General features: G+C 34.3%; 3 protein-coding genes across 3 annotated transcripts; 2 read left to right on the top strand and 1 right to left on the bottom strand.

Annotated features, from left to right (window-relative positions):
• The first annotated feature begins 5,977 nt into the window (after positions 1-5,977).
• Positions 5,978-9,465, top strand: LOC121762629 (F-box protein PP2-A15-like). The gene is made up of 3 exons (XM_042158585.1): positions 5,978-6,456; positions 7,080-7,198; positions 8,768-9,465. The coding sequence occupies exons 1-3, from the start codon at positions 6,145-6,147 to the stop codon at positions 9,228-9,230; spliced, it is 894 nt and encodes a 297-aa protein (XP_042014519.1). The 5' UTR covers positions 5,978-6,144; the 3' UTR covers positions 9,231-9,465.
• Positions 9,466-15,826: 6,361 nt separating this feature from the next.
• On the top strand, positions 15,827-17,728 carry LOC121762637 (putative homeobox-leucine zipper protein ATHB-51). The gene is made up of 3 exons (XM_042158594.1): positions 15,827-16,094; positions 16,383-16,693; positions 17,261-17,728. Exons 1-3 carry the CDS (start codon positions 15,995-15,997, stop codon positions 17,498-17,500), a joined length of 651 nt encoding a protein of 216 aa, XP_042014528.1. The 5' UTR covers positions 15,827-15,994; the 3' UTR covers positions 17,501-17,728.
• Positions 17,729-23,866: 6,138 nt separating this feature from the next.
• Positions 23,867-25,708, bottom strand: LOC121762604 (embryonic protein DC-8-like). The gene is made up of 2 exons (XM_042158546.1): positions 24,491-25,708; positions 23,867-24,410 (listed from the first exon to the last, which is right to left on the bottom strand). The coding sequence occupies exons 1-2, from the start codon at positions 25,667-25,669 to the stop codon at positions 24,024-24,026; spliced, it is 1,566 nt and encodes a 521-aa protein (XP_042014480.1). The 5' UTR covers positions 25,670-25,708; the 3' UTR covers positions 23,867-24,023.
• Between the last annotated feature and the right edge of the window lie 642 nt (positions 25,709-26,350).

Genomic DNA, 26,350 nt, shown 5'->3' with positions numbered 1-26,350 from the left:
AATACTACTCCTATAAAACAATGAACAAAATAAGATGCAACTAATTTTTTTGAGTGATTTCAGAAAAAGGGATTAAATGGGCTGATCTTTCCAAATTTGAGATTAAATTTGTTGACCTTTCGAAATATAGGATCAAGACATGCGAATTTTTCAGAACAAGAGTTAGCGAATTTAATCCCAAATTTTGAAAGATAAGCATATTTAATCTTTTTTTTTCCGAAATCTCTCATTTTATATTACTAGCAAGTTGAAGGCTCCAATGGTAATTTGATCTCACTGACGAATTGATACACTATATCTACGGACAACTAACCAAGGAACCAGGCCCTTAGAGCATCAACAATGGAAAATGTCCCGTCGGACGTCGGACCGGGGTGCCGGACATCCGTGCGGGACGTTCGCCATTAGGCGAGGGAGGGCGGACGCAGACGTCGGCTGCGGACACCACACATCCGCGGATTTCCGGGACGTCCGTCGTGACGTCCGCCATTGCGGTGCCACGACGGACGTCCCGATAGATGTCCTGATTTTTTATTTTTTTTGTGGATGTCCGCCGGGATGTCCTTGGGGATGTCCGACATTGTGCAGTGGGATGTCCTTATGACATGACAGTGCAGTGGGAGGTCTTTATCACGTGGCAGGAGGTGTTTTTGGGAAGTACGTCGGGATATCCTCCGTGACATCCGCACCACTGTGGATGCTCTTATGCTTAGTAGCCTAGAAGGCTAGAACTGATAATTCTAGTTAAAACCTGATTGTTAATAAGTATAAAATAAATTAAGTTCACCGGTGTAGCAACAAGCTTCCGTGGCCTAATGGATAAGGCGTCTGACTTCTAATCAGGCGATTGTGGGTTCAAGTCTCTCCGGGCAGGCTCGCAATCACATGTTCAATTTAGAGTTATGGTTGGTGAATCGTACAACAGATTGGAATGAAATGGAATAGTTATTCTTTTGTTCATTTTCATTACAATGCTTGATGATGTTTCTTCGGTTAAAAATCATCTTTCTCCAAAAAGGAATAACCATTTTATCCATAAGTCATTGATTTACCATTCACAATGATATAACGTAGTTATAATTATATTTCCTTCCTCCGCCTTTCGTTTTTCTTTTTTTTTAATGTCCACTAATAAATGTCTAATTTAAAATGGTTATTTACATATGGACGGATCGAGTAATATTTACATCCCACTAACTCATTTCTTAAATGTCGAGTCAGTCAAAAATGAAACATGTATTCATGGACGGATGGAGAATAAAATATTTACATATGATAATGAGTGATATGAAGACATATTTTGAATACTTTATTAATATTAGTAATATATTAGTACAAATTAAGTTTAAAAAGTATTTAATACTGCCATTTTTGTTAAAGGACAAAAAAATATTAAATAAATTTAAATTTGTATTCAATGTTTTTCATATAATAAATATTAATTGATTTATATAAAAAAACAATTTTTTATGTTCACATAACTATAACATAATAAAAATTACAACTTGTTAAAATATTAGAAGAAAACCTCGAAATTGTTTCTTTAATTTCTCAACCAAAAGAGTTTGATATATGTTTTATAGGTAAAAATATTCTGAGGATGTCTCGGAGAATATTGTGGTCCTTATGCTTTATACCTTCTAATATTCTCATAATTAAAATTACTCATGTTGATAGTCTTATTAATGTCGTCGTAGGGTAGGTGTGCTTTCATTTTCATATTGACAATAAAATCTCACGATACATTATTAAGATTATTGAATACTATAAGAGACGATTTTACAATTTGTAATTTCTCATCATTCTGTCCGAAAAGGGAGATGAGTAATTATTTTGTTTACATCTAATTGATTTGGTTATAATTTTTTTGTTAAAAAGTAAAAGTGGTGTTCTTATATGCAATCAACTTTTTTTCTTTTATGTATACATCTTAGTAATAGTAATAATAGATTTAAATATTAATTCTCTAACCAATCGCACTCCTACAACCAAGGCCAAGGGTACCAAAAATTCTTACTCTGTACCGACTACCGACATTAACTGTTTAATTACCCTGGTTAGTTCATAAACATTCTACCACTATTTCATCTTTATTTAATGTGTGGTGTTCACCTTGGCGCCTATAACGTGTCAACAAAATATGCGCGCACACAAGTCAAGCGGTAGAGCAATAGAGTAGTTAATGTATGACATAAAAGGTTCGAGTTCAAATCCACCATGATGCAATTTTTAAATTTCTATTCATTTATATATAAAAATATATGTACGCACATAAGCTTTAAAAATGTAAAAGAAAGTTATTGAATTTTTTTAATAAAATATGAATTATATTATTATATTTAATGTGAATAAAATGAGTAAGTAGAATGTGAAATATACTTAAGAAAATTAATCAGAATAAATAAAACATGTATTCACGAATAAAAAGATATTATAAGACAAATAATCGTGGATGGATTGAAATATAATTTTGTCTTGGTCACCAGCCAATCAAGGTAATGGATAATAAAAACAATTATTTCTAGCTAGTGGAATTTCTATTGCCAAACTATATTAATTATACGGCTGTTAGATTTGTCGGTTTTGCATTGGCCATTAATTTTAGGTAATGGATAATAAAAACAATTATTTATAGCCAATGGAATTTCTATTCCCAAACTACATTAATTATACGGCTGTTAGATTTCATTAATTTTATGTTTTGTTTCATTACCATATTGTCATTTAACCCAATGATTGCTCTATATTAGATACGTTTTCGTATGCTATTGCAAAATGAAGTGTGATCTGTTTGAATAAAAAGTCTCTACTATCTATAAAATGGAAGTGCATCAAATGAGTCAATATATAAAATTAGTTTTGATAAATACTGCATTATGAAATGTTATGAGTCTGTCATGATGAATTCACAAAAATAGAGTTGAGTCACTTATTAGATTCAAATTTAGATTCAAATTCCGATTCAATAATTTAATAAGCAAATGACTGAATCATCACATATTTCCATAACTATTTAAAAAAAAGGCTTGTCTTTTGAAACTAACAATAAGAGCATCCGCAACTGTGAGTGGATATCCATTCGTCCGCCCGTGTCAGCGGCGCGGCACCGCCTGCTTGCCGCTGGCGCGACGCTGCTCGATTCATCGAGCACGTCCATGCCAGCGAGCAGCTGACGTGGCGCGTTCTGATTGGCCAACGGCATTTCCGTTGAAAATTCATTTTTTTTAAAATCGATAATAATACCAAAAATAAAAAAAAAATTATTTTCAGATTCCCAAAAATATGGCCGTTTTTTTACGTTTTTTTTCTGGAATTTTTTTGATTTTTTATATATTTTTATTCCCAAAATCATCTATAAATACACACGTTTATCATCCATTTTTCACATCAAATCGTCTCCCATTCATCTCGCATTCATATTTTTTCATACAACTTATCTACATCTTCCTCTCTCACTCAAACCCTCTCAAATGGATTTCACCAATCTCATTGCGGAAGCGGAGCGCGAAGAATAAGAATACTATGAACAATATCGAGCTGCCTATGAAGCCTATGTAACCGCGAATACCCCCGCCCCTCCTCCTCGACCAACTAGATCAACTCGCCGCTACATCCATCGTGACCAGGAGGGAGTTAACCAAAGGCTCGTTGCCGACTATTTTTCTGATCAGCCGCGGTTTCCAGAAGATTACTTTCGTTGCCGTTTTCGCATGTCAAAACGCTTGTTTATGCGTATTGTCAACACATTATCCGCCAGTGTTGAATACTTTCAAACAAGTACAGACGCAACCGGTCGGCAAAGTCTCTCGGCGTTGCAGAAGTGTACGTGTGCCATCCGAAAACTTGCTACTGGGCAAACGGCTGACCTCTTCGACGAGTATTTGCATGTCGGTGAGTCAATTGGAATCCTTTGCCTAAAAGTTTTTGCGACGGCTTTCGTTCAGCTTTCGGTGAGGAATTCTTTTGGGCACCCACCACCGATGATTGACAACGGTTGCTTCGTCTTCACGAAACAGACCATGGTTTTCCCGGTATGCTTGGCAGCATTGACTACATGCATTGGAGGTGGAAGAATTGCCCGACTGCTTAGAGGGACAACACTTAAGCGGCCACAAAGGCGATGGCCCAACACTTATCCTTGAAGCGGTCTCCGACTATCGCATATGGATTTGGCATGCATATTTTGGTATTGCCGGATCCAACAACGACTTGAACGTGCTCTATTCTTCACCACTCTTCAATGATGTTTTGAATTGTGTAGCACCGACGATCGACTTCACCGTCAACGGAAATGCATACCACATGAGTTACTATCTCGTCGATGGTATCTACCTAAGGTGGTTAACTTTCGTGAAGACGCTCAGCAACCCGCAAGACCCGAGACGGGTTCTTTTTGCGCAGCGTCAAGAGTCCGCTCGGAAAGACGTCGAACGAGCTTTTGGGGCCCTTCAAGCCCGATTCAACATTGTGAAGGCTCCGTCTCGGCTGTGGTACGTGAAAAATATCGCCGACATCATGTACACGTGTATTATCTTGCACAACATGATTATAGCTGACGAAGGACCATGACGACTAGCTTTTACGACGAGGATGAAGCCGGAAGCTCAACCGCGAGGTCTCCCCCATGCCGAGGTGTGCATACGACGGTGGGCGAGAGGATCGAAACAAGGAACACAATGCGCGATAGCCGAGCCCACATTGAGCTACAAGAAGACCTAATCAAACACATTTGAGCGAAATTTGGCCACGAGTAGTGGGTTTTTTTAATTTTATGAATTTAATTATGTAATTTTTAATTTTTAGGATTTTAATTATGTACTTTTTAATTTTTAGGATTTTAATTATGTAATTTTTAATTTTTAAGATTTTAATTATGTATTTTTTAATTTTTAGGATTTTAATTATGTAATTTTTTTATTTTTTTATAATTTGTAATATTATTCCGGATATTTTTAATGCATTTTAATTATGTGGAAATGTTTTTATTTAAATTGAAAAATAGAATGGTGGGACCCTTGAGCTTGTCCTTCGAGAAGAACACGGATGTGCGTGTTGTGCTCTTGTCTAAGAGCAGGGAATAAAAGTGGGTCCGGGCCCACATCCGTGCTCGTTGGCAAGAGCACGGATGGGGATGCTCTAAGAATTAAGATATTATATGTACATTATACACTCTTATAACATAAAAAGCATGTTTTAGAAAATAAAAAATCCCACTCGTGATCTAATTTGGTGAAGTGTCAAATTGATATAGTGGTATTTACTATATCTAATAAAACCATGGGAATCAATCAATCGTTTTGACCAATTTTTTGTTGATTCGACATTTTCTAAGTCAATAAAACGTGTTAGAAAAAGGCCAATAAACAAAACCATGATGTTCGAGACTTCTTTTCGAAGAAGACCCACTATAAATTTGGTGTTACTATAATTGACTATTATCAGTTCTTTTTGTTCTTCCTAGTACAAAATTTTGTATTGCTGGTACATGAAATTCCTACTCAAGTAATGATTCAAATTTTATATTAAGAAGCTAAGTTTACCATAAAAAATTCAATACTCAATATCAAATAGATATAAATTTCACATCTCGATCTTATTACAAAATTTATGTGTATATAACAATTTAAACCACGATCTTATTGCAAAGAAGGCACAATTAATTTTCAAACCATTTTAAAAATATTTCAATATTTCAATTCAATTCAATTCGTGACAAGTTCAACTTTATTAATTTTACCCAAAGTTTTGAAGCATAGATTTGAACAATCTTCAACTTTAACTAAATGATCGAATTTAAACCTAATACAACTTTGATTGGTCGAGAATAAATAGAATTCCAACCTTCCCTACCTTGGCTAATTATAAGTCAATTTATTTGATAAACTAAAACTAAATTGTAAATTGACTAACTTTAGAGATATCAAACTAATGAAAAGAACTAGTGAAAACGAAATGCGCCATTTTTAGTTTTCTGGATATTTATTGATTCGATTCTATTTCCAATTCAAAATTAAAAACACCGAAAAAGTAATGGCGGAGCTGTAGTGTTGCAGTCGCCGATACAAAAAATTCCCTCTTCCCCCTCCACCACCATCGCCGGAATTTTCTTCCGGAATCACCGGCATACGGCAATCGCAGGCGCTAATGGGGGCATCATTGTCGAATTTGGGGGAAACCGGGTCGGGCAGCGGCGGACCGGGTCTAGGGGATATACCGGAGAGCTGCGTTGCGTGCGTCTTTCTCTACCTCTCTCCACCGGAGATATGCAATTTGGCTCGCCTCAATCGCGCCTTCCGCGGTGCCGCCTCATCCGACGCCGTATGGGAGGCGAAGCTCCCCTCCAATTACCACCTCCTCCTCCAGCTTCTCTCGCAACCCGCTCTTTGTGGAAACCTCTCCAGAAAGGATATTTTTGCCTTCCTCGCACGCCCTAACCTCTTCGACGACGCCAACAAGGCATGCCCTCGATGTATTTGCGCTTTTAGGACTCTAATTTCTATTACTGTCAGTTTGATTATTTTCAACCACTTCAAATAAATATTTCTGCGGCAGTTTATCGATTGGGATCGTCTCCGTTGCAGTGATTTTGATTTTTGGCTTTTTTGTGCTTATTATTTGTTTGTTGTGTTATTAAATGTTGCGATAGTTAGGATATGGAGGATTCGTTCTGTGCGAATGATTAATGAATATAGTTTTCGATCAGTTGAGTTATTTTCTTTTGAAATGTTTATTAACTGACTTTTCTTCTCGGAATGAAGTTTACGATTTTCAGCTTATCAATCCCCAATTTCTTTCTGTTAGGATATGTGCTGCTGCTAGTTATTGTTTATCAAAGGGATGTTTTTGAATGCTGTTTCGTTATCATGTTATACTACATTTTACTCAAAATTTAATATTTTGCTGAATCGTCAGGCCATTGTTTTCTTGAAATCATTACGCTCCTAATCTAGGGTTGCTCTTTTTGATTGATGGAATCAGAGGTTTCATTATTTGAATCTCTTTAGCATGTTTAGTTAATTGAATTTTGTTCTTTTTCATTTCTTTGAATATACTTCACATTTCACCTTGGGAATTTGCAGTTGGTATGGGTGGACAGATATGCTGGGAGAGTTTGCATGTCAATATCAGCAAAGGGAATGTCTATCACTGGCATCGACGACAGGAGATATTGGAATTGGGTTCCTACCGAAGAATCCAGGTTAGTTTGCAACGATCTATACCTAATACTCTCAAAGTCACATATTGACATTTTGTTTCTGGACGAAGCAAAGTGGTTTGAGACAATTTCAGATATGGTTGTATTCTATGGAAATCTTAACTTAAATTTTAATCGCACATATCCCTGACTGTTAGGGGCATGGGCTGTTCAATTTGGTTAAGATTTTATATCGAACTAGAAAAAAGCTCTTGATTATAATGCATCCCGGAAAAGGTACCCAGAAAGGCCAGAACCCCCAAGAAGACACTGGATGAGCTATTAAACTTTCCAGTTGATGAGCTATGAATTCAGTTTCTTCCCTGATATAACGTTTTCTACTGCTTTTCTTTTTCTCAAGTATTTTGCTTTACAGATAATATTTCTGATGTTTACCAGTTGGTGGCTGAGGGTTCCGATGCTTTATAATTTCACTTGACATTGATTTTGAATGTGTAAGAGTACTTCACTTATCATTGGCAGTTAGTTAGTTAGTTAAACCTATAGAAGACACAGAATAGTGCAGAATTGTGTGTTTAGAAATAATCTAAGATAAAAAATAATGTGTGCTGTAGTAGTTTCTTATTTGAAAATGAATTTTCTATTTAGTGTAAGGAAAACTTAAACAGATGCTCTTCAGCTGTTAAAGGAAAAAAGTGAAACCTTGTGCCGTATGCAATAATTTCCATTCTGGAAGATGAAAATTGCTGGCATATATTGCATTTTAACTAAAGGTACAGATAGCTATGCCCAGCTTTTTCTGTGTGGAAAGGGATCAGGTTAGCAAGTGCTCCATGAATTTTGGCCCTTAAGGTCCTTATTGTACAGAGGTTAATGTTGGGGTTCAGTGTTCTGTATTGATCAACCCATTAGGTTCCTATGATGTGATAGGGATATGAGGTATCACGGTCTGTATAAATAATAGAGTTTGTTTTTTATATGATTTCTGGATATGTTCTACTCAGGTACATGATATTTTTATCTTTGGGTGCTCAAATCAGTTAAAGCAAAAGTTGTTTCCTCCTTTACTGGCTTTTGCGTCATAAAAGCTAGATTATGTGCATCTTTATTTGTCTGTCATGCTCTAGGATTGTGGTCATGGTTTACCTTCAACATGTAAATTCATTTTTGCTTTTTACTTCTACTTAGTTGGTGAACATTTATGGCAAAATAATATCCATTCACCATCATTATCATTTTGGTTGCATTTGAGAGACTACATTATTGAAAGTTGCTCCAGACCCAGTTCCACATTGCTTCAATGTTTAGCTCCATGAAGTAGAATTCAAGTGATCTGCACACCAATTGAATTTCAAAACAATTACAAACCTTGAAGTTAAAGTATTCTTGTTGGAAGTTATCAGCAGTTCAATTTCACTGGTTCTACACTTAAAACTTATGTGTGTACTCTAAAACTTAAGACTTTTCCTTGTGATACAAACCTTTTATTTGCAAATACGGCAGATGGTGTGACATGAGACTCTCCCTCTAGCAAATAGATCATTGGTGTTGGTACTGCTACTGGTTCAAACATTTTACACATGTTTATACTAATATATTTGTTGTTTGCAGATTTAACGTTGTAGCATATTTACAGCAAATATGGTGGTTTGAAGTTGATGGATCTGTTACGTTTCCTTTCCCACCAGATGTATACACACTGTCATTTAGGATACACCTTGGGAGATTTTCTAGGAGACTGGGGCGCCGTATCTCTCACTTTGATCACACTCATGGCTGGGATATCAAGCCCGTAAGGTTCGTGTTATCTACTTCAGGCAGCCAACACGCATCAAGTGAGTGCTTCTTAGACGACATACCAGAGGGTGATGCTAATGGGAGTTACAAACGGGGTTGTTGGATTGAGTACAAGGTGGGTCAGTTCCTAGTCAAGGAGTCGGATCCACCCACCGAAGTACGGTTCTCAATGAAACAAATCGACTGTACGCATTCGAAAGGCGGCCTCTGCATCGATTCAGTGTCAATCATGCCCAGTGAGCTGAAAGAACGAAGAAGCGAACGGACATTGCAATGAAGAGTGTGGTGTCTGTGTATGTTGTTTTTGTTTTATGTAGGGCTTTGTCATACACTAATACACTTCGTGAAAAGCATTTGTAATTTGGTTCTAGATAGATATGATCCTCTCTGCCCATGTAATCTTTATTTTGAGGGCCTTTGTAATTCATTCAATTTTGTCTCTAATGTTTTAAGCAGTTTTTTTTCTGCGCCTTTGTATCAAAAGTGAGAGAGAATGCAATTTTTTTATGAACTTGTATGTCATCAGTGTATCCTTTCCAGTTGATTTTTTTCCCAACCTCTTAGACATTTACGTAAGATAGATAACTCATCTATGTTGATGTTTTATAATTAAAAAATAGAGAGAACTATGCAAATGGTCCTTCAACTATGCGTTTTGCACGCAAATAGTTCCTGAATTTTAAAAATATCATGGGTAGTCCATGGATTAAGGTATGATCACATTTGTGGTATTTTTTCATTATTCATCACAATTTTGCACCAAAAATGTCCACCAAGACATGAAAGACATTTTTGGACTTTCATATTTAGATACTGGATATGATATTTTATCTATCTCTCTAATATTGAATATGATATTTTTTATGCTTTGAGTGTCTGACGTGATATTTTTCACCTTACTTTTTCAATCACTTTATGTCTAATCCTCTTTCTCTCCCTTTCTCTTCAACTATTGTGGAGTAAAAAAGTAAAATAAAAAATAAAAAACTATGTAGGGCTTTGTCATACACTAACACACATATATATATGGACCATATGGTCCACTTGCTATAGATATATATATAGACGGAATTGATGAGCGATGTGTATTAATTGATACTTATCTCGTATTGTAAACAAGCAATAAATGTGACCATATACATCGTAATACCGAATCTTAGTTTTGTTTTAATTGTTGTAGGTTGGGAGTTAGTTGAAAGCTTAAATATTTTTGTAGGTCGAGAGGCTACCGGTGTCCCTACCCAATTATTCTTTTATTTTGAGTTATTTCTTTTAGACCATCTCCAATCATACACCAAAAATGAGTTTCGGTGTACAAATCTTTTCCAACCATACATCAAACCCAAACCCATTTTTAGTGTTTATTGTGAAACAATACCATATTTGGTGTTACTGCAAAAGGTTTTGTGAGATAAAATCCCAAAAATTAAATTTGGTGTAATACTATTTTTCTTTCATTTATGATTCGACAAATAGATGACGCCTATATCGGCAACCAACAAATATAGTAAAAATACGCATTAAATGTATGAATCAGAGTTGCAAATCGATAATGTAGAACATTTACTAGTATTAATTTAGTGGTTCACGTTAAATTTATATTGGTGATCGATCCCATTTATTGATTTATCTGTATTTGGTACTCAAGGACTTTCCTTTGGATCAATATTTTCTCTTTTGTTCACGTAGATAATAATTCATTTTCCCAATGATTGAATAAATTTCTTCATATTCAAAACGATACATTAAGCCCGAATCTAAATAATTCAATAGAGTCTGAAATCAGTACATACTACCCCGAGTACCCGCTAATATTCAATATATTATCAAAAATAATAATACTACTAACTCATGATAGATTTTGTAAACAAGTACTTTTCTATTTTAATTGTAAATTTCCCTTTTTATTGTAGCCAGAACAGGTCATATGAGAATCTTAAGTTGACAAATAATTTGTCACTTTAACATATCTTTTGATGAGTTAGAATATTAATTTGCACACGATGTAAATAAGTTAGTAAGCAAATTGTATAATTTCTAATTATATACTTGAAATTTAATTTTAATCTGTCATTAGAATCTGGAGTATAACTTATCAAGCGTTCGAAGAAAATTATTTATCTTCGAATATCACGATATGCGACTCAAATTAAGAAAACGATCGATGATGAATATTTTCTTTTCTAATGATAATGAAACCTAGCCATTCTCTTAATTCGTAGATTAAGTTTATGGACATTGTATTTCGAGTATAGGAGAATTTCATGTATGTACAAGATTATGAATTATCAATATTAAATAATCAATTACTATAGTTTTAGAGTGTAGTTAGCTAGGTAGCCAGCTATATACGTGTACATCCATGGGGCATAGTTGGTTTATGTACGATGAGATGAAATGACATATATCTGCTATATAAACCAGCTAGAAAATTAATAAATCCTTCAATTAATTTGGTGATTCAAATAAATAAATTTAAATCAAATAGTAATAATTTGGTTATGAATGAGTAGGTATAGGAAAGGGCGCCTCTATTCGGCCCACAACTTTAATGGGACTGTGATAGTTCGATCATCTCGTTCATTTAGCTCCAAAAAATTTATTTATCTTTTGAAGTATTTGTCAGAAAATAAAAAAATTTCCCCCTTTTGGGGATAAACTCAACCAAAATCAAAAGAGGGAGACAAAAATGAAAGTGTGTCAACATAAATGAGTTGATAGTTTTTTTTTATAAAAAAATGAGTTGATAAAGAAAAATGCTTTATCTTCCATAATAAATGTCGCACTTGAGTAATGATATGAGATTTTAGGAGATGTTTTAGACGTGGTGAGAGAAAATATTATATCTATACTAATCTAAAGTGCAAGTTTGATGAAAAGTCCTTAATGCCATTTTTGGAGGAAAAATGGAAAGATGATGTGTCTTCTACTCAAAAATAATTTTTAAGGCAAAAACAATTGGACAAATAATAGCCCAATAAAATGCTAACTTCTTGAAGAAGTGTTAAAATACATTTAAATAGTGCACTACCATTAAAATTTTTTATAATTAAGTTATTAAATTTATATATTAATTAGCCTTATATTTGAGTTAAATTGAAATTGTGCTAGAGAGTTTAGTTTGTCTTCCATTTATTTAGGTTAAAATTGAGATTTAATCATTTATTGCAATACTTTTTCTCCTAATTAATTCACAAGCTAAACGACAACACATATATGTAATGCTTACAATTTCCATCCTATATTTACTCAATTAAAGTTTTTAGTTCTTATATTTTAATTCGCCTCTAATTAAACAATACTACTAAGTTTATAGATTAAACTAAGGAATAGATGACATTATATATATTTAAAATTAAATCTAACTTAGTATAACTTCTTAATATAAAGAGTAGTGTAAATTCTCACATTATTCAAAACAAACAAGATGCATAAAATATTATCGTTATTTTAAGTGATAGTAGTAATTTACTTTTTATACGTATATGTGGCAGGAAGTAAGAAATTTATTCTTTCCAATATAAAAAATTCATTTAGTCTTTGGAAATGTATATCAAGTTAAGCTATGGTTTGAAATTAAAAGAAAGAAATAAACAGTCAACTAAAATGTGATTATTGGATAATACAAATTTTCTAACTTGACTTCTCAAAGAAGTTTTAAATCTATATGATTTAAATTATTCATATATTTAATGTGGATATGCTTAATATTCCATATATTTTTTTCAAATTAATTTTTTATAAATTAAGCTATTAAATTTATATATTAATTTACATTTTATTTGGATTAATGACTTGCATAGCACTTTCAATAAACATCTTTACTCACACATATTTTCTTTAATTGTATATCTTATTCTAATTAATTCATACTCTTTGATCATTAGTCACACATCTTATTTTTGTCATTATTTTTATTGTTTTTACTTCACTTAGATTATAAATTAAAATTGCATAAATGTTTCATTCACCGGGGAATAGTAAATTCTTCATTTTGAGTGAGACATGATAAGTACATTTCTATTTTTTTAAATCTCCATATTGCTTTCAATTCTTATTTTCTATATATTTATTATATTTTATATTCATTATTTGAAACTCTTATGTCCCGTGCATAGCTCGGGTGTTAATACTAGTTTATATTAATATAAGAGAAATTTTTTTCTTAAAAAAAGAAAAAGTAATATATTTTGTGGGACAAACTAAAAGGGAATTGTGACACCTATTATGAGACGGATGTAGTATAAAAATATCCTCTACGGCCTTGGGGGTATTTCAGTCCAAAAAAATGATAATGTGCAAAAGAACAAAAAACAAGCAAAACATCAAAGTCCACGAACCCCAAAATGATATTTTTAAAGTTCAAGGATCTCATACATGCAAACGACAAAGTCCAAAGACATTTTTTATAGTTCACTCCGAATTAAAATATTCAAAGAGTGAATAATTAGATTTAGAGGGAACATCATTTTTGGTCCACGAACTTTGCCAAAGTATCATTTTAGGTCCGTGAACTTTGAAAATATTATTTTAGGTCCGTGAACTTTGAGTTAGTATCATTTGAGGTACTTTTTACTATTTCTAAGTTTTTTTGAACGAAAATACCCTCAATACCTTAAAGTGTATATATTTTTAATAAATTTATCATATACTCATATTTTTTTATAAATATCTTTACAATATATTTTTGATAAATTTTCTAAATATAATTTGACCTTAAATATTATCACTTAATTTTGTGACATGCAAGTAAAATTGCTTCTTCAATTTTTTATATTAATTTTTTTTTAAATTGAATAAAGAACTTTCTTTAATAATAAAAAATTGAATAAAGATCTTTTCTTGCATGTCACAAAATTAAATGATAATATTGAAGGTCAAATTATATTTAGAAAATTTGTCAAAAATATATTGTAAAGATATTTATAAAAAGATCTTTATTCAATTTTTTATTATTAAAGAAAGTTCTTTATTCAATTTTTAAAAAATATTAATATAAAAAATTGAAGAAGCAATTTTACTTGCATGTCACAAAATTAAGTGATAATATTTAAGGTCAAATTATATTTAGAAAATTTGTCAAAAATATATTGTAAAGATATTTATAAAAAAATATGAGTATATGATAAATTTATTAAAAATATATACACTTTAAGGTATTGAGGGTATTTTCGTCCAAAAAAACTTGGAAATAGTAAAAAGTACCTCAAATGATACTAACTCAAAGTTCACGGACCTAAAATGATATTTTCAAAGTTCACGGACCTAAAATGATACTTTGGCAAAGTTCGTGGAAAAAAATGATGTTCCCTCTTAGATTTAATTACATAAGATAAAACATAATTAAATAATCGTTACACTCACTGGGTCTTGTTATAAGTGGTGTTGTTTATATGTGGTCTACCACTTTATATGATTTGGAGTTTGAAAATGTAAAAGGAGAAGGTTAAACTTTTCTTTTGAATTTAGTTTAATACCTAGAATTTAATGGCAATGAACCGAATCAAATTGGTATGTGTAATTAACTATGCCTTTTTTTTTATTTGTAGCATTAACTAATAGTTTGGCAGTAATTAATTTTACACGGATGAAAGATTTTGGCTTTGAAGTGAGTTCAATAATGGAGTGTGTTTTAAATGCTATTTACGGCTCGAGTTGGTATTTTTTTTACGAGGGAAACAATACATGGTCCATCATTCAGTGAATCCAAATATCATGTTAAAATGCCCTTTAATTTCTTTTTTTTCAAAAAGGGCATAATAATATAATAAGATTAAATTCGAGATCCATCTCATATAAATATAGGTGCGCGTTCCAAAAGAGAATAATGCATGTAAAAACTCTTTTTAAACTTCTAACAAGTAAATTGGAATACTATTTATATACTTAAGCTGTTAAGCATCTAAAAAAACCGATGAAATGATTTTCAAACTATATAAATATCATTACTTTTATCTTCAATACCAGTAGGGATTCTTCAACTGAATTAAGAAAATGTGTTCCAGCGTCGTCTTTACAGAAAACACAACCTTCTGATTAGTCTATCTTTGGTATTGAGTCTTTTATGCAGAATAAACTACATGTATGAAATGATTGGTCGTGACATAATGAGCTTCTTTCCGAAAGAGGCATCTTTGCTTTGTCAACACATTTATTAACCTGCAAAATAAAGTTAGAAACAAAAAATAAAAAGATTTCCTCTCTGTTGCATTGTCCATCTCCATCTATTGTTCTCTCATACTCACATTTCATTTGTATAAGATGTTATTCTTAATTCTGAGAAGACAACATGAAATATATCTGAAAGAGATTATTGAGACTTTGTCATACCAAAATCATGATTCACAACTATTATATATATGGATCCCTTTAATTTCTTGGCAACCCCTTGAATTTCTTGATTAAAGCTTTTGAAATTTGTAATCTAGCTTGCTGATTTTTTTATTATTTCAAGTCCATTACTATAACATCTCTAAGAGTGAAATGTGTAGATATACCCCATATATATCTATTTTGTTAGGAGCTGTATATTGTTTTGTCCCATATACTACTACTTTATAAAACATGCCTTAACATAGTACTCCGTATTAATGAATGTATTCCTTCCAAACTTGTAATTTAATTAGAGAGAGATGATGGCATGGTAATAACTAATACTCCCTCCATCCCTCTGTAGTGAAAACTCTTAACTATATTATTTTTTTACTTTACTTTCTCTTCACTTTAACTATTTATTATAATTTTTTCAAAACGAGTGCTCAAAATGAAACGCCTCTACTACAGAGGGACGGAGGGAGTAGTATACGAATACGGCCGAGCCATTACTTATATTTCTATTTCAATCCCTCTCACCAAACCGATCGACGCCACCTTCTTAACTCTCTCTGTCTCCTTCACACACAGCACACGCATTGCTGGATTACACACTGTTGGCGGTGCTTTCCTTGTAGCATACTATAAATTTGTGCTCCCACAAACCAAGACATAAAACACCTCCTTAATTTGTGAGTTGAATCTATAGAAAAGAAGATACATCATAGCATGGATTGGAATGGTAATATTCGAATGCCTTTTGTTCCTCGACCTCCAGACACCTCCAACTTCAACTTTCTCTACAACTGCAGCTTCGACCACTTCCCAGGTATACATATATTTTCATTTATCATGACATAGTAGCTATTGTTTCTAAATAAAATCCAACTCTCATGTTCCACTTGAGTCTTGTTATCATATGTTTTGGTAAAATCCACACTTGATCAGTGCATTCCATGATTAAAAAACCCTAAATAAGGATTAATTGGTAATTCAGATTATAAACTGATGAGATGAGCCTTGATTGTAGTGTTATTTACTCCTAAAAGAAAAATCATGAGCCTAAATGTATACTAACTGACCAAATTAAAAATCCTCCAATATATTTATTTTATAGTGGGAGTAGAAATGAAGCAACATGCGATAATGGAGAAGAACATGAATCACTTGATGGTGGATCCGAAGAAGAAGCGGTTGAGCAACGAGCAGCTGGAGTTGCTGGAAAACAGTTTCCAAGAGGAGATAAAGCTGGATCCGGACCGGAAGATGAAGCTCGCCAAGGAGCTAGGGCTGCAGCCGCGCCAGATCGCGGTCTGGTTCCAGAACCGGAGGGCTCGATGGAAGGGCAAGCAGCTCGAGCGCTTGTACGACGCGCTTAAACAGGAGTACGATGCTGTTTCTAGGGATAAGCACAAGCTGCAACAGGAGGTACTTAATTACTAAGATACTCTTGTTCATTCTTAGCTATTATTGCATTAATTCATTCAACCGCTTCTGCATGTTTGTTCTATTATTGCTTTTTTCAACTTCTGTATTTACTGTGTGTGGATAATGAGCATAAGTCATTATCTGATTTTTCATTTTTTCGTATTTAAGGACTTGTAGAACTTACTCTCTGCATGTCTGATTTATTTATTTCTTTTGATGTAAAAAAATAAATAATTTCACATGCTTTTAGAACCTAGTATTGTTTGTATGTACAGTAGCTGCTGTCTAGATGTATATATACATATGTAGAAACATTCTGCTCCAAAGAAATTATTAGCCATGCTTCTTTATATAGACAATAATGTTTCTATATGATTATTAATGTTTTTTTAGTATATTAGTACAATATATCTTATGACAATCATAACAGCACAAAAACTAATGGTCTAAGTTGATTTCTAGTTATTTTATGTGATGTATCATTATATTCCTTGTATAAATTCCTATCAACTACTAATAGATTTCTAACAAAAGTTACTAATAGATTAATGACATTCAATAAATTAGGTTATGGCACTAAGGGCAATTCTCAAGGAACAAGTGGCAAAAAAACAAGTATCAACAGACGTTTCTGGAGAAGAAACGGTGGAAAGCACGTCGATTCCAAGCTTCGAGAAGCAACATCCGGTGGTGGAGGCGGAGGGGACTAGCCTCCACCAGATGGCAGAGTGCAACTACATGGAGGAGTACAATAATACAATGATGATACCTCCCTACTGGGCTACCTCTATGCCTTCTTGTCCTTGAATAAACTCAATTACTGCTGCACCTTAATGACTTGTTGTTTGTACATCTTAATTCTTCCTTTTCAAACTTAACATGTTATGCTAATGCTAAGAGTTTGTAGCTAGGTCGACCTAAGTGCTTTTTAGGGTGAGGTTTAGCTCCACTAGCAGAGTTAACTAGTTTGTTTATCTGTTTAGGTGGTAGCTGAGGCTCTTTAGATTTATTCTCGTGTGGTATTTGAGTATTTCATATTTGGTATTACTTCTCGTATTTATTTTCATTACTGTGTATCGGTGAAATGAAATACAAGCAGTAATATTGAATAATTTAGGGGGATTTTAACGACAAGTATTAATTTGTTAGCTTCAACTATACATCATGGAGTCTACTATAAAATTCATCTTGTTAGTGTTTTGCTTTTTTTCTGATCTGGCTAATGGCTTGAGTTAACTTTCTTACTTATAATTTAGGGTTAGAAGATATATATGTGCTCGAGAATCATCTTCAAGATCATGACTTTTCTTCTATATATGCAATTATGACTCTTTTCTACAAAACTGGAGTATTTTTCATGAAACACATAATTGTGAAAACTGCATAGAAATAATTTACTGTCGAAATAATTAAACACTGTCATCACACATGGTGCTTTTAATTGTTGTGAACAAATTAATCTATTTCATATCATGGGAACTTAATGTTGTTAGTTTCAAACAGTATATAACTTCATTTTAATTTTTTGGTCCGCTTTTATTATTTGCAACTAGTAATCTGATACGAGTCTCTTTTACTATATTATTTTATTTAGATCCTCTTCTATTATTATTATTTTGTTTAGATATTATAGGGATTTAGGCATATCTTTCCATATTTTTTTTTCATATTGTATCCACATATATTATAAATTTGTATGGAGTCTCCCATATTAATCCATTAATAAAATCATTATCAGTTGCCACTTGTGGAGTATCAAGAATGCAGAATTATGCCGACGAGATTCATTCTTGCGCCCAGCTCTATCTCCGGAGATCACCGCCGACCCAAGACTTGGGCGCCGGATTAATCAACGGATCTAAACTCTCAACGCTGCCAACGGAGACTCCTCCGCGCCAGCCCTATCGGTTGTCCACCGACCCTTAAACGAGGGCGCCGGAATTGTGGTGTTACAGTTGTGAATTTGGACGGAATTCTCACGTTAGGAGCAGAAGGCTCTTAACATAATCAATGTGGGTATATCATAATACATGAAACATGACAGAGGAGTATTAAATCAAATAATAACTCTTTCGTTAAAATAAGAAATCGAGCCGTCAGTGGATATAAAACTACCAGTTACCAGTCCATTATATATTGAATCTCACTTTTTCCGAAAGGGAAGAATTTTAAAGATCAAATGCAATTAGGAGTAAATAGCAATATTCCTAACTTCAATTGTTGATCAGACGTAGTGTGTGGATGAGCAGGCCTTTCATTTTTTAGTTTTTCATTTGATCCTTCTTAACACAAGCACCCTCATTGATGCGAAAAGGTTAACAAATTCTCCCAATTCAAGGGAGGCGAGTGAGCAAAACTCCCAATTTATTCCACAGCCTTGCGACGAATTACAGGCATAGAGGTTTGGTCAATACTGTCCGAATAAAAGAAAATAAAATTAATTTTTGCAGTGAAAATAGCTTAGTAAGAAAAATCTGGATAGTTTATACTAGAATTATGTACGTGAATATTTAGATAGTTTGCAGTAAAATTATATAGATATCGAATTATATAGAAAAAATTCTAAAATATAAAAAGAATGTCTATAGACTATATATATAGATATCGAATTATATAGAAAAAATTCTAAAATATAAAAAGAATGTCTATAGACTATATATATTGCACCGGAAGGATCACCTTATTCATTATATTCAATATAATTCTAAAATATAAAAAGAATGTCTATAGACTATATATATTGCACCGGAAGGATCACCTTATTCATTATATTCAATATAATTCTAAAATATAAAAAGAATGTCTATAGACTATATATATTGCACCGGAAGGATCACCTTATTCATTATATAATAGGTTTATGGTATAGACTATATGTATTCATTATATAATACATTTCTTAATACATTCTAAAATATAAAAAGAATGTCTATAGACTATATATATTGCACCGGAAGGATCACCTTATTCATTATATAATACATTTCTTAATAATAATACATTTCTTAATAATAATACATTTCTTAATACACCATTCAAAGGTTGACTAGTGGATCTCATTCTATGAAAAGAAAAGTTATTTCTAAAATCTCCCCAACCCAAGTAAAGAATTAAAACTTTATACCAAATATAAAAACCTTTTAGTTAAATCAATTTCAGATAATTATGCTCAGATTTAATAGAATAAAATAAATAATGTCAATTTTACTATCTTGGAAAGTTATAACACTAAATCTAGTTAGGTCGTCTGAAATCATTAATCATATTAATAAGAAAACGATTATTGGAGTTAGCATATATAAAAAAATCCAATTACACAAATTTCTGTAATAATGTATGTTAGAATTTAAAAGAATATGGATTTAATAAGATATAAATAAAGAAAAAAAACATGCTTTTAGTTCATGAATTTTAGAAAAAAAATGTTTGTGGTATACAATAAAAAAAAATTATACTTTTAAATTGATATAGCAGCAATTTGAGGAGATAAATTTTAAAAGGAAAGAAGATTAGTGAATTAAATATGTTCAAAATAATTTTTCTTTCTATAAAATGAGATCAACTTGTCAACTTTTGAATGGTGTATTAAGAAATGTATTATATAATGAATGAGGTGATCCCTTCCGATATTCCACAAGTTAGTAAGTTGAAAAGTAAAGTGATAATAAATCCAAGTCACAAAATCTCCTATTTTATACGCTCCACCACTACAAAAAAGTCTGCCTTTTCCAAGCACCGGATGTGCTCGGAAACGTCAAAAAGTGCTCGGAATTAACCATATATATACCGAGCACATATCGAGTACAAGATGTGCTCTGCAAATGGCTCGTCGGAAACAAATCCGAGGAAGTTCCGAGCGCGACCATGAAAAGTGTCCTAGCACCGTGTGTGTTAGGAAAAAGACACATCTGAAAGTTTTCCAAGCAGCGTGAGTGTGCTACGAAATTTGCTAGCACTAATTAGTACTCGGAATTCTCTTCACTGGAAATGTACGAGTACTTATTTGTGCTCGGATATTTGCGAAAATTCTATATACAGGATTTTTACTATTATTATTATTATTTACGAAATTGATAAAATAAACTATAATGTAATGAAACAATAATAGCAAAATCCAAATATTGCATAAAACAAAATAACATCGTTTTACACTTCAAAGAAAGATAGCAGATTAGGCAGTTCAAAATACTAAATTGGTTCACTTCAAAGGAAGTTAGTTAAGGAGTTGAAAATACTAGATTGTTTCACTTCAAATGGAGTTCATAACACTAGCCTCTTGTCAATTGGTTGAACTGTTTCTACAGTTGGTGTTTTCTGGTTCGACTCCTCACGCACTTTCGCAAGTTCATCCTGCATCGCAAGCTGCATTCTCTCTTGCACCTCATTTGTAACCTCAACTCTGACTTGTTCACGTATCTCCTGGACTCGTCGCTTGACCTCGTCGGGGATAACACCGGCTGAGCCCGCAGCTGCAGAGGTGGACGAGCAAGTAAACTAGAGAATTTTCAATAGTATGAATTTTTAGTGGGAAATTGTGCGTGGGAAACTGTATATTAGCGCCAGAGTTGAGTATTTTTTAGAGTCCTTATTATTCCAAGTATTGTGCTTGGAAATTGTGTGTTTTATTAAAAATTTGTGAACAAAATTCGTCATTTAACATTTAAAAGGTGATCTAATATGAATAATTTTTAAAAAGAGACATAATTATATCAATATGGTTATTAAATTGTTATTTCTTTACATTTCTGATTTTGTTCTTTTAATGGTCCCCATAAATGTTTCTCCTTCCATAATCTTATTATCTAATTGATCTCAAACATTAGTTTTATTACTACATATTCCAGGGAAAATATTCAGCAAAAACAAATGTTCATAATTTATAGTTATATACTGTCTATTGTTAGAATAATTAAATTTAGATAAATATTATTATTACTATATATTGCTAGGAGGTTTTGCATTTTGCTAGGAAAGTGCTCGGAATGGAGCTGAAATTAGCTAGCACCGCCAGTGCTCTGAAAAAAAAGTGCTTGGAAACAGAAGATTTTTTCTGTAGTGCACATCATTGCCATCTAAACTATTTCCTCCAAACTACATTAATTATCCCACATATCCCCTATCTCGCCGTCCTAGGGTTAAAGCCACAATTTATTTTTACTTAGATGTCACATTTTTTTTAGACAAAGTTGTTTCTGACATCATTACATAAATGTATTTTCTTGTTCCACTTAACACATAAACAATATCTCTTAAAATCTACTATTATCTCTCAAGTGTGACATCTATCTCGAGACGGAGGGAGTATATTAATAAAAACATCATCAACTTGATCAAACGAGAGCACATACCGTAGTCTGATTTGTATAGCTGACACCTTGTCTGGACGATATTTATATACACTAAAGATGTTTTGCTTGAGAGTATGGATGGAGATTTGAGCAATAATACTTAAATTGCCATATACTGATTGACTTCATTCACTTAAAAACTAAGTTAGTATCTGGTTATAATTGCATATTGAAGAGCTCTAATTAGACATTGAAATAGCGTTCCATCAATAGTGGATTCATTCTCGGCCTTGAGATAGGTTACTCGTCGTAGTTCTTTTTAATTATAAATGATAATAGATCCCACATCCCACTAACTTATTCCACTCATATTTCATTTAAAACTAATACTTACTATATACATATGTGACCCATATACGACTAACATTTTTCCACCCACTTTTCTTAACATTTTTTTATATTCCGTGCCGAAAATAAATGAGATTTCTATCCGCGGACGGAGGAAGTACTCTAGATACTTCAATTCTGGTGCTTCACTTTTTCAAAATTTATTAGAGAGAATTTTAGATGAAGCTAGTAAATAATTTTCTGGATTCTAGAAATAAAAATTACCATATGCATTAGCATACTACATTATTCACATAGAATATTTATGCTTAGTAAGAAATAAGAAGTAGTGATCTGCCTTGATTTGAGTAACGCCAAGAGAAAAGAGAGAGTTGGAAACTAAGAAGAAGCATGTTAAATTTGAGACCATACAAGACTATATTAAGCTTGCATACCATCCGTAGAGTACCCTCCCTGTTCAATACTTGATGACTTCTTTCATAAGATCACCATTGAGGAGGAGTAGATTGTTCCTATCAAGATGTCAATAGATCAACCATGGGTGACAACAACGCTCAACATCAAACGAATAGACCAACTCAGTTTTGGTCCTCAGAGAGGAGACTTGATTATTGCCATATGTTCGTATTGCTCTCTCTTTTCAAATTTATCGTGTTACACTTAGAGCAAAGATTTGTAGCTAGGTACACTTCAGAATCTTAGATGCAGCTTCTTATTGTGAGGTTCGGCTCCCCTTTAATTCATACTCTCTCTTTCCATAATAGTAGAGACATTTTACGATTACTTTAATCTCCCTCTGTTCCATATTCTCTCTTTCCATAATAATAGAGGCATTTTGCTATTACTTTAATCTCTTTTACTATATTATCTATTCATTTCTCTACTTTTTCCATTTCCAACTTTATTATATTATCTATTCATTTCTCTACTTTTTCCATTTCCAACTTTATTCTTCATTTACTTAACTCACTTAACATAATTAAATTTATTACTCCCTCCGTCCCGCACTACTCGCACTTATTTCCTTTTTGGGCGTGTCCCAAGTTACTTGCACTCTTTCCATTTTTAGTAAAAAATTTCACCTACAGCCGTCATTTTTGACTTTCCTATACACTCATTCCTTAATCTCCGAGCCGAAAAGAAAATGAGCGAGTAGCCCGGGACGAAGGGAGTATATTATCTATTCATTTCTCTACTTTTTCGATTTCCAACTTTATTCTTCATTTACTTAACTCACTTAACATAATTTAATTTAATTAAATTTGTCAAAGAAAAATACCTCCACTATAAAACGGAACGGAGCACTATAAAACGGAACGGAGGGAGGATATGACTTACAGATTAAACCCATTTTTATGTGACGTGCTATCAGCTACGGCTTGCAGCCAGTTTATCCGAATTATCAACAGTGAATTTTTGTATTTGATCTCACCCTGAATTTACAAATTACAATTATGTTTATTAACTTTTTGCAAATTTAGTTAAACTATTACTCCTATTTTCTTATAAACAAAAAGAACTCGTGGCACAGAAGATCAGGATCAGTAATTTATGTTGTCATCATTGTAAAACATCCAAAATACATGCGTTACGCACATAGCAAGACAGATTTTAAAAACAAGAAAATTAAAAACGTAGATAACTGAGAATCAGCCAAAAAAAAAACAAAATACGGCAGCCCAGGCTTGATGGAATTACATTTTCCCGGGGCGATCAACGTGCACACGGGCTGAGGTGCCCTCGTCATCCAATGGCCCGACGTCGTTGAATGTCTGGCCGGCTATCTGGTCAGCCTCCCTCAGGCGGGAGGCCGTGGAGCCAGCTGTAGTGGTCTCCACATCCACCCGCACTGCCACCGGCGTCCCCTTCTCATCTAAACCAAGCCGCCGCACATCGCCTCCCACCGTCTCTTTATCTGCTGGATGCGGTGTTAGCTTATCCTTGATGGCATCCTTCATGCTTCCTAAAGCTCCAAGAACTCCTCCACCTCCACCGCCCCTGTTCACGTCGCCACGCTCGCTTTCAATTTTCATATCCTCCATTTTCCTCGTTGCTTCTTCCTTAGTCTCCTCATATTTCCCCTATATATATTACACAAGAATTAATACTATAATCACTATATTAATTATAATTAAGAATCAAGATGTTTTATACTGCTTACCTTGGCTGCCTCCTTAGCCTCCCCAGCCTTCTGCTTCGCAGCCTCGCCGGTTTCTACCGCCGCCTGCGTAGTCTCGTCTTTCTTCCCCCTCAGGTGACCAACCGCCCTTCTTGCGGCGCCAGCCGCCGAGTCCTTCAATTCGGTGATCTTCCCCACCGTAGTATCCTTCCCTTCGTTAGCCTTCTGAGCGCCATAATCCGCCTTCTCCACTGTCGCATCCTTTGCGTTCTTAGCCGTCTCTACCGTCGTATCTTTTGCGTTCTTAGCCGTCTCCATCGTCGCATCCTTCGCTTGGCCTGCCTTCTCGGCAGCGTAGTCTCTGTACTCTGCCGCCTTGTCCACCGTCGCATCCTTGGCGTTCTTAGCCGTTTCCACAGTCGCATTCTTCGCCTGATTTGCCTTATCGACCGTCGCATCCTTGGCGTTCTTAGCCGTTTCCACAGTCGCATTCTTCGCCTGATTTGCCTTATCGACCGTCGCATCCTTTGCGTTCTTAGTCGTCTCCACCGTTGCATTCTTCGCCTGACTGGCCTTGTCAGCCGCATAGTCCCTGTACTCCGCCGCCTTGTTCACCGTCGCATCGTTAGCGTTCTTGGCCTGGCTCGCTTTCTCAGCGGTGTAATCCCTGTACTCCGCCTCCTTGTCCACCGTCGCATCCTTCTCGTTCTTAGCCGTTTCTGCCGTTGCATTCTTGGCCTGTGTGGCCTTGACGACCGTCGCGTCCTTGACGTTCTTAGCCTTGTCCGCCGTCGCATCCTTGGCGTTTTTAGACTTATCCGCCGCTGAGTCCTTGTACTCCACCGCCGTATCTTTGGCGCCTTTGGCCTTCTCCGACGCATAGCCTTTATACTCGCCAAGCTTCCCCGCCGCCGCATCCTTGGCATCTGCGGCGTTGCGGGCAGCAGTGTCGGCCGTCTCCTCCGCAGTGTCCCGCGCTTCGTAGGACTTCCCCATGACAGCATCTTTAGCGTGGCCGACGGTCCTGATAATGCTGCCGATTACGCCAGGAGACTTCTCTTCTTGCCGGACTTCCGTTTTTCGGAAGTAATCCGGCTGATCCACCACCACGGTTTCACTCTCCAGCTCCCTTCTCTCCTTGTTAACCTGGCTGAGTTCGTCGGCAGCGGTTCTGGCAGCCACCTCAGCTGTCTCTTCGCGCGCTGCTTGTTTCGACTCCATTATCTCGGTTCTGAGTGTAAAATTTGAGGAATGAATGAGATTTGGTTGTGATTTGTTGTTTGATGTGGAATTTTTGTGAGAGGGCGGGAGATAATATTAATACATGGTGTGGTGTGATTGGGTTGCTTCGTGCGATGACACGTGTGCCAGCAGTGTGACACGTAGCCTTGAAGATTTATCCATTGGTTTGCCATCTGTTATTATGTTGTTTGGTATTCAAGAAGATAAGCGATATTGGAAGTTTGAAGGTGGGTCATATGTCGACGGTACTTATCATGCTGGAATACAGACGACGACACGGTCACACGGATAAGAATAATAGGGATGGAAGCATAACTTAATTTTCTCTTTTTTCTATTCCCTCCCGTTCCGATACTCCGATCTCTATTAAATGTCTAGTACATTTTTACTATTTTTAATAAATACTTATATGTCATTTTTTACTAACTCATTCTATTCATAATTATTATTCCTTTGGCACTGAAAGTTTGACCCATTTTTCATTTACGTCTGTTCCACAAAATTTGTTCTATACAGATTTAAAGAAATGTAAAGAAAAGTTAATGAAAGAAAAATAGTCGAATGTAAGCCTTACTTTAATAAATTATTTTTATAGTAATAAAATGCGAGAAGAAAAATGTTATTAGAAAGTAACCTATTACCAATTATAGAATATTCTAA

Source organism: Salvia splendens, chromosome 13 (assembly GCF_004379255.2).
Source record: "Salvia splendens isolate huo1 chromosome 13, SspV2, whole genome shotgun sequence".
Taxonomy (NCBI): Eukaryota; Viridiplantae; Streptophyta; class Magnoliopsida; order Lamiales; family Lamiaceae; genus Salvia; species Salvia splendens.
This window is presented reverse-complemented; position numbering and strand designations above follow the sequence as displayed.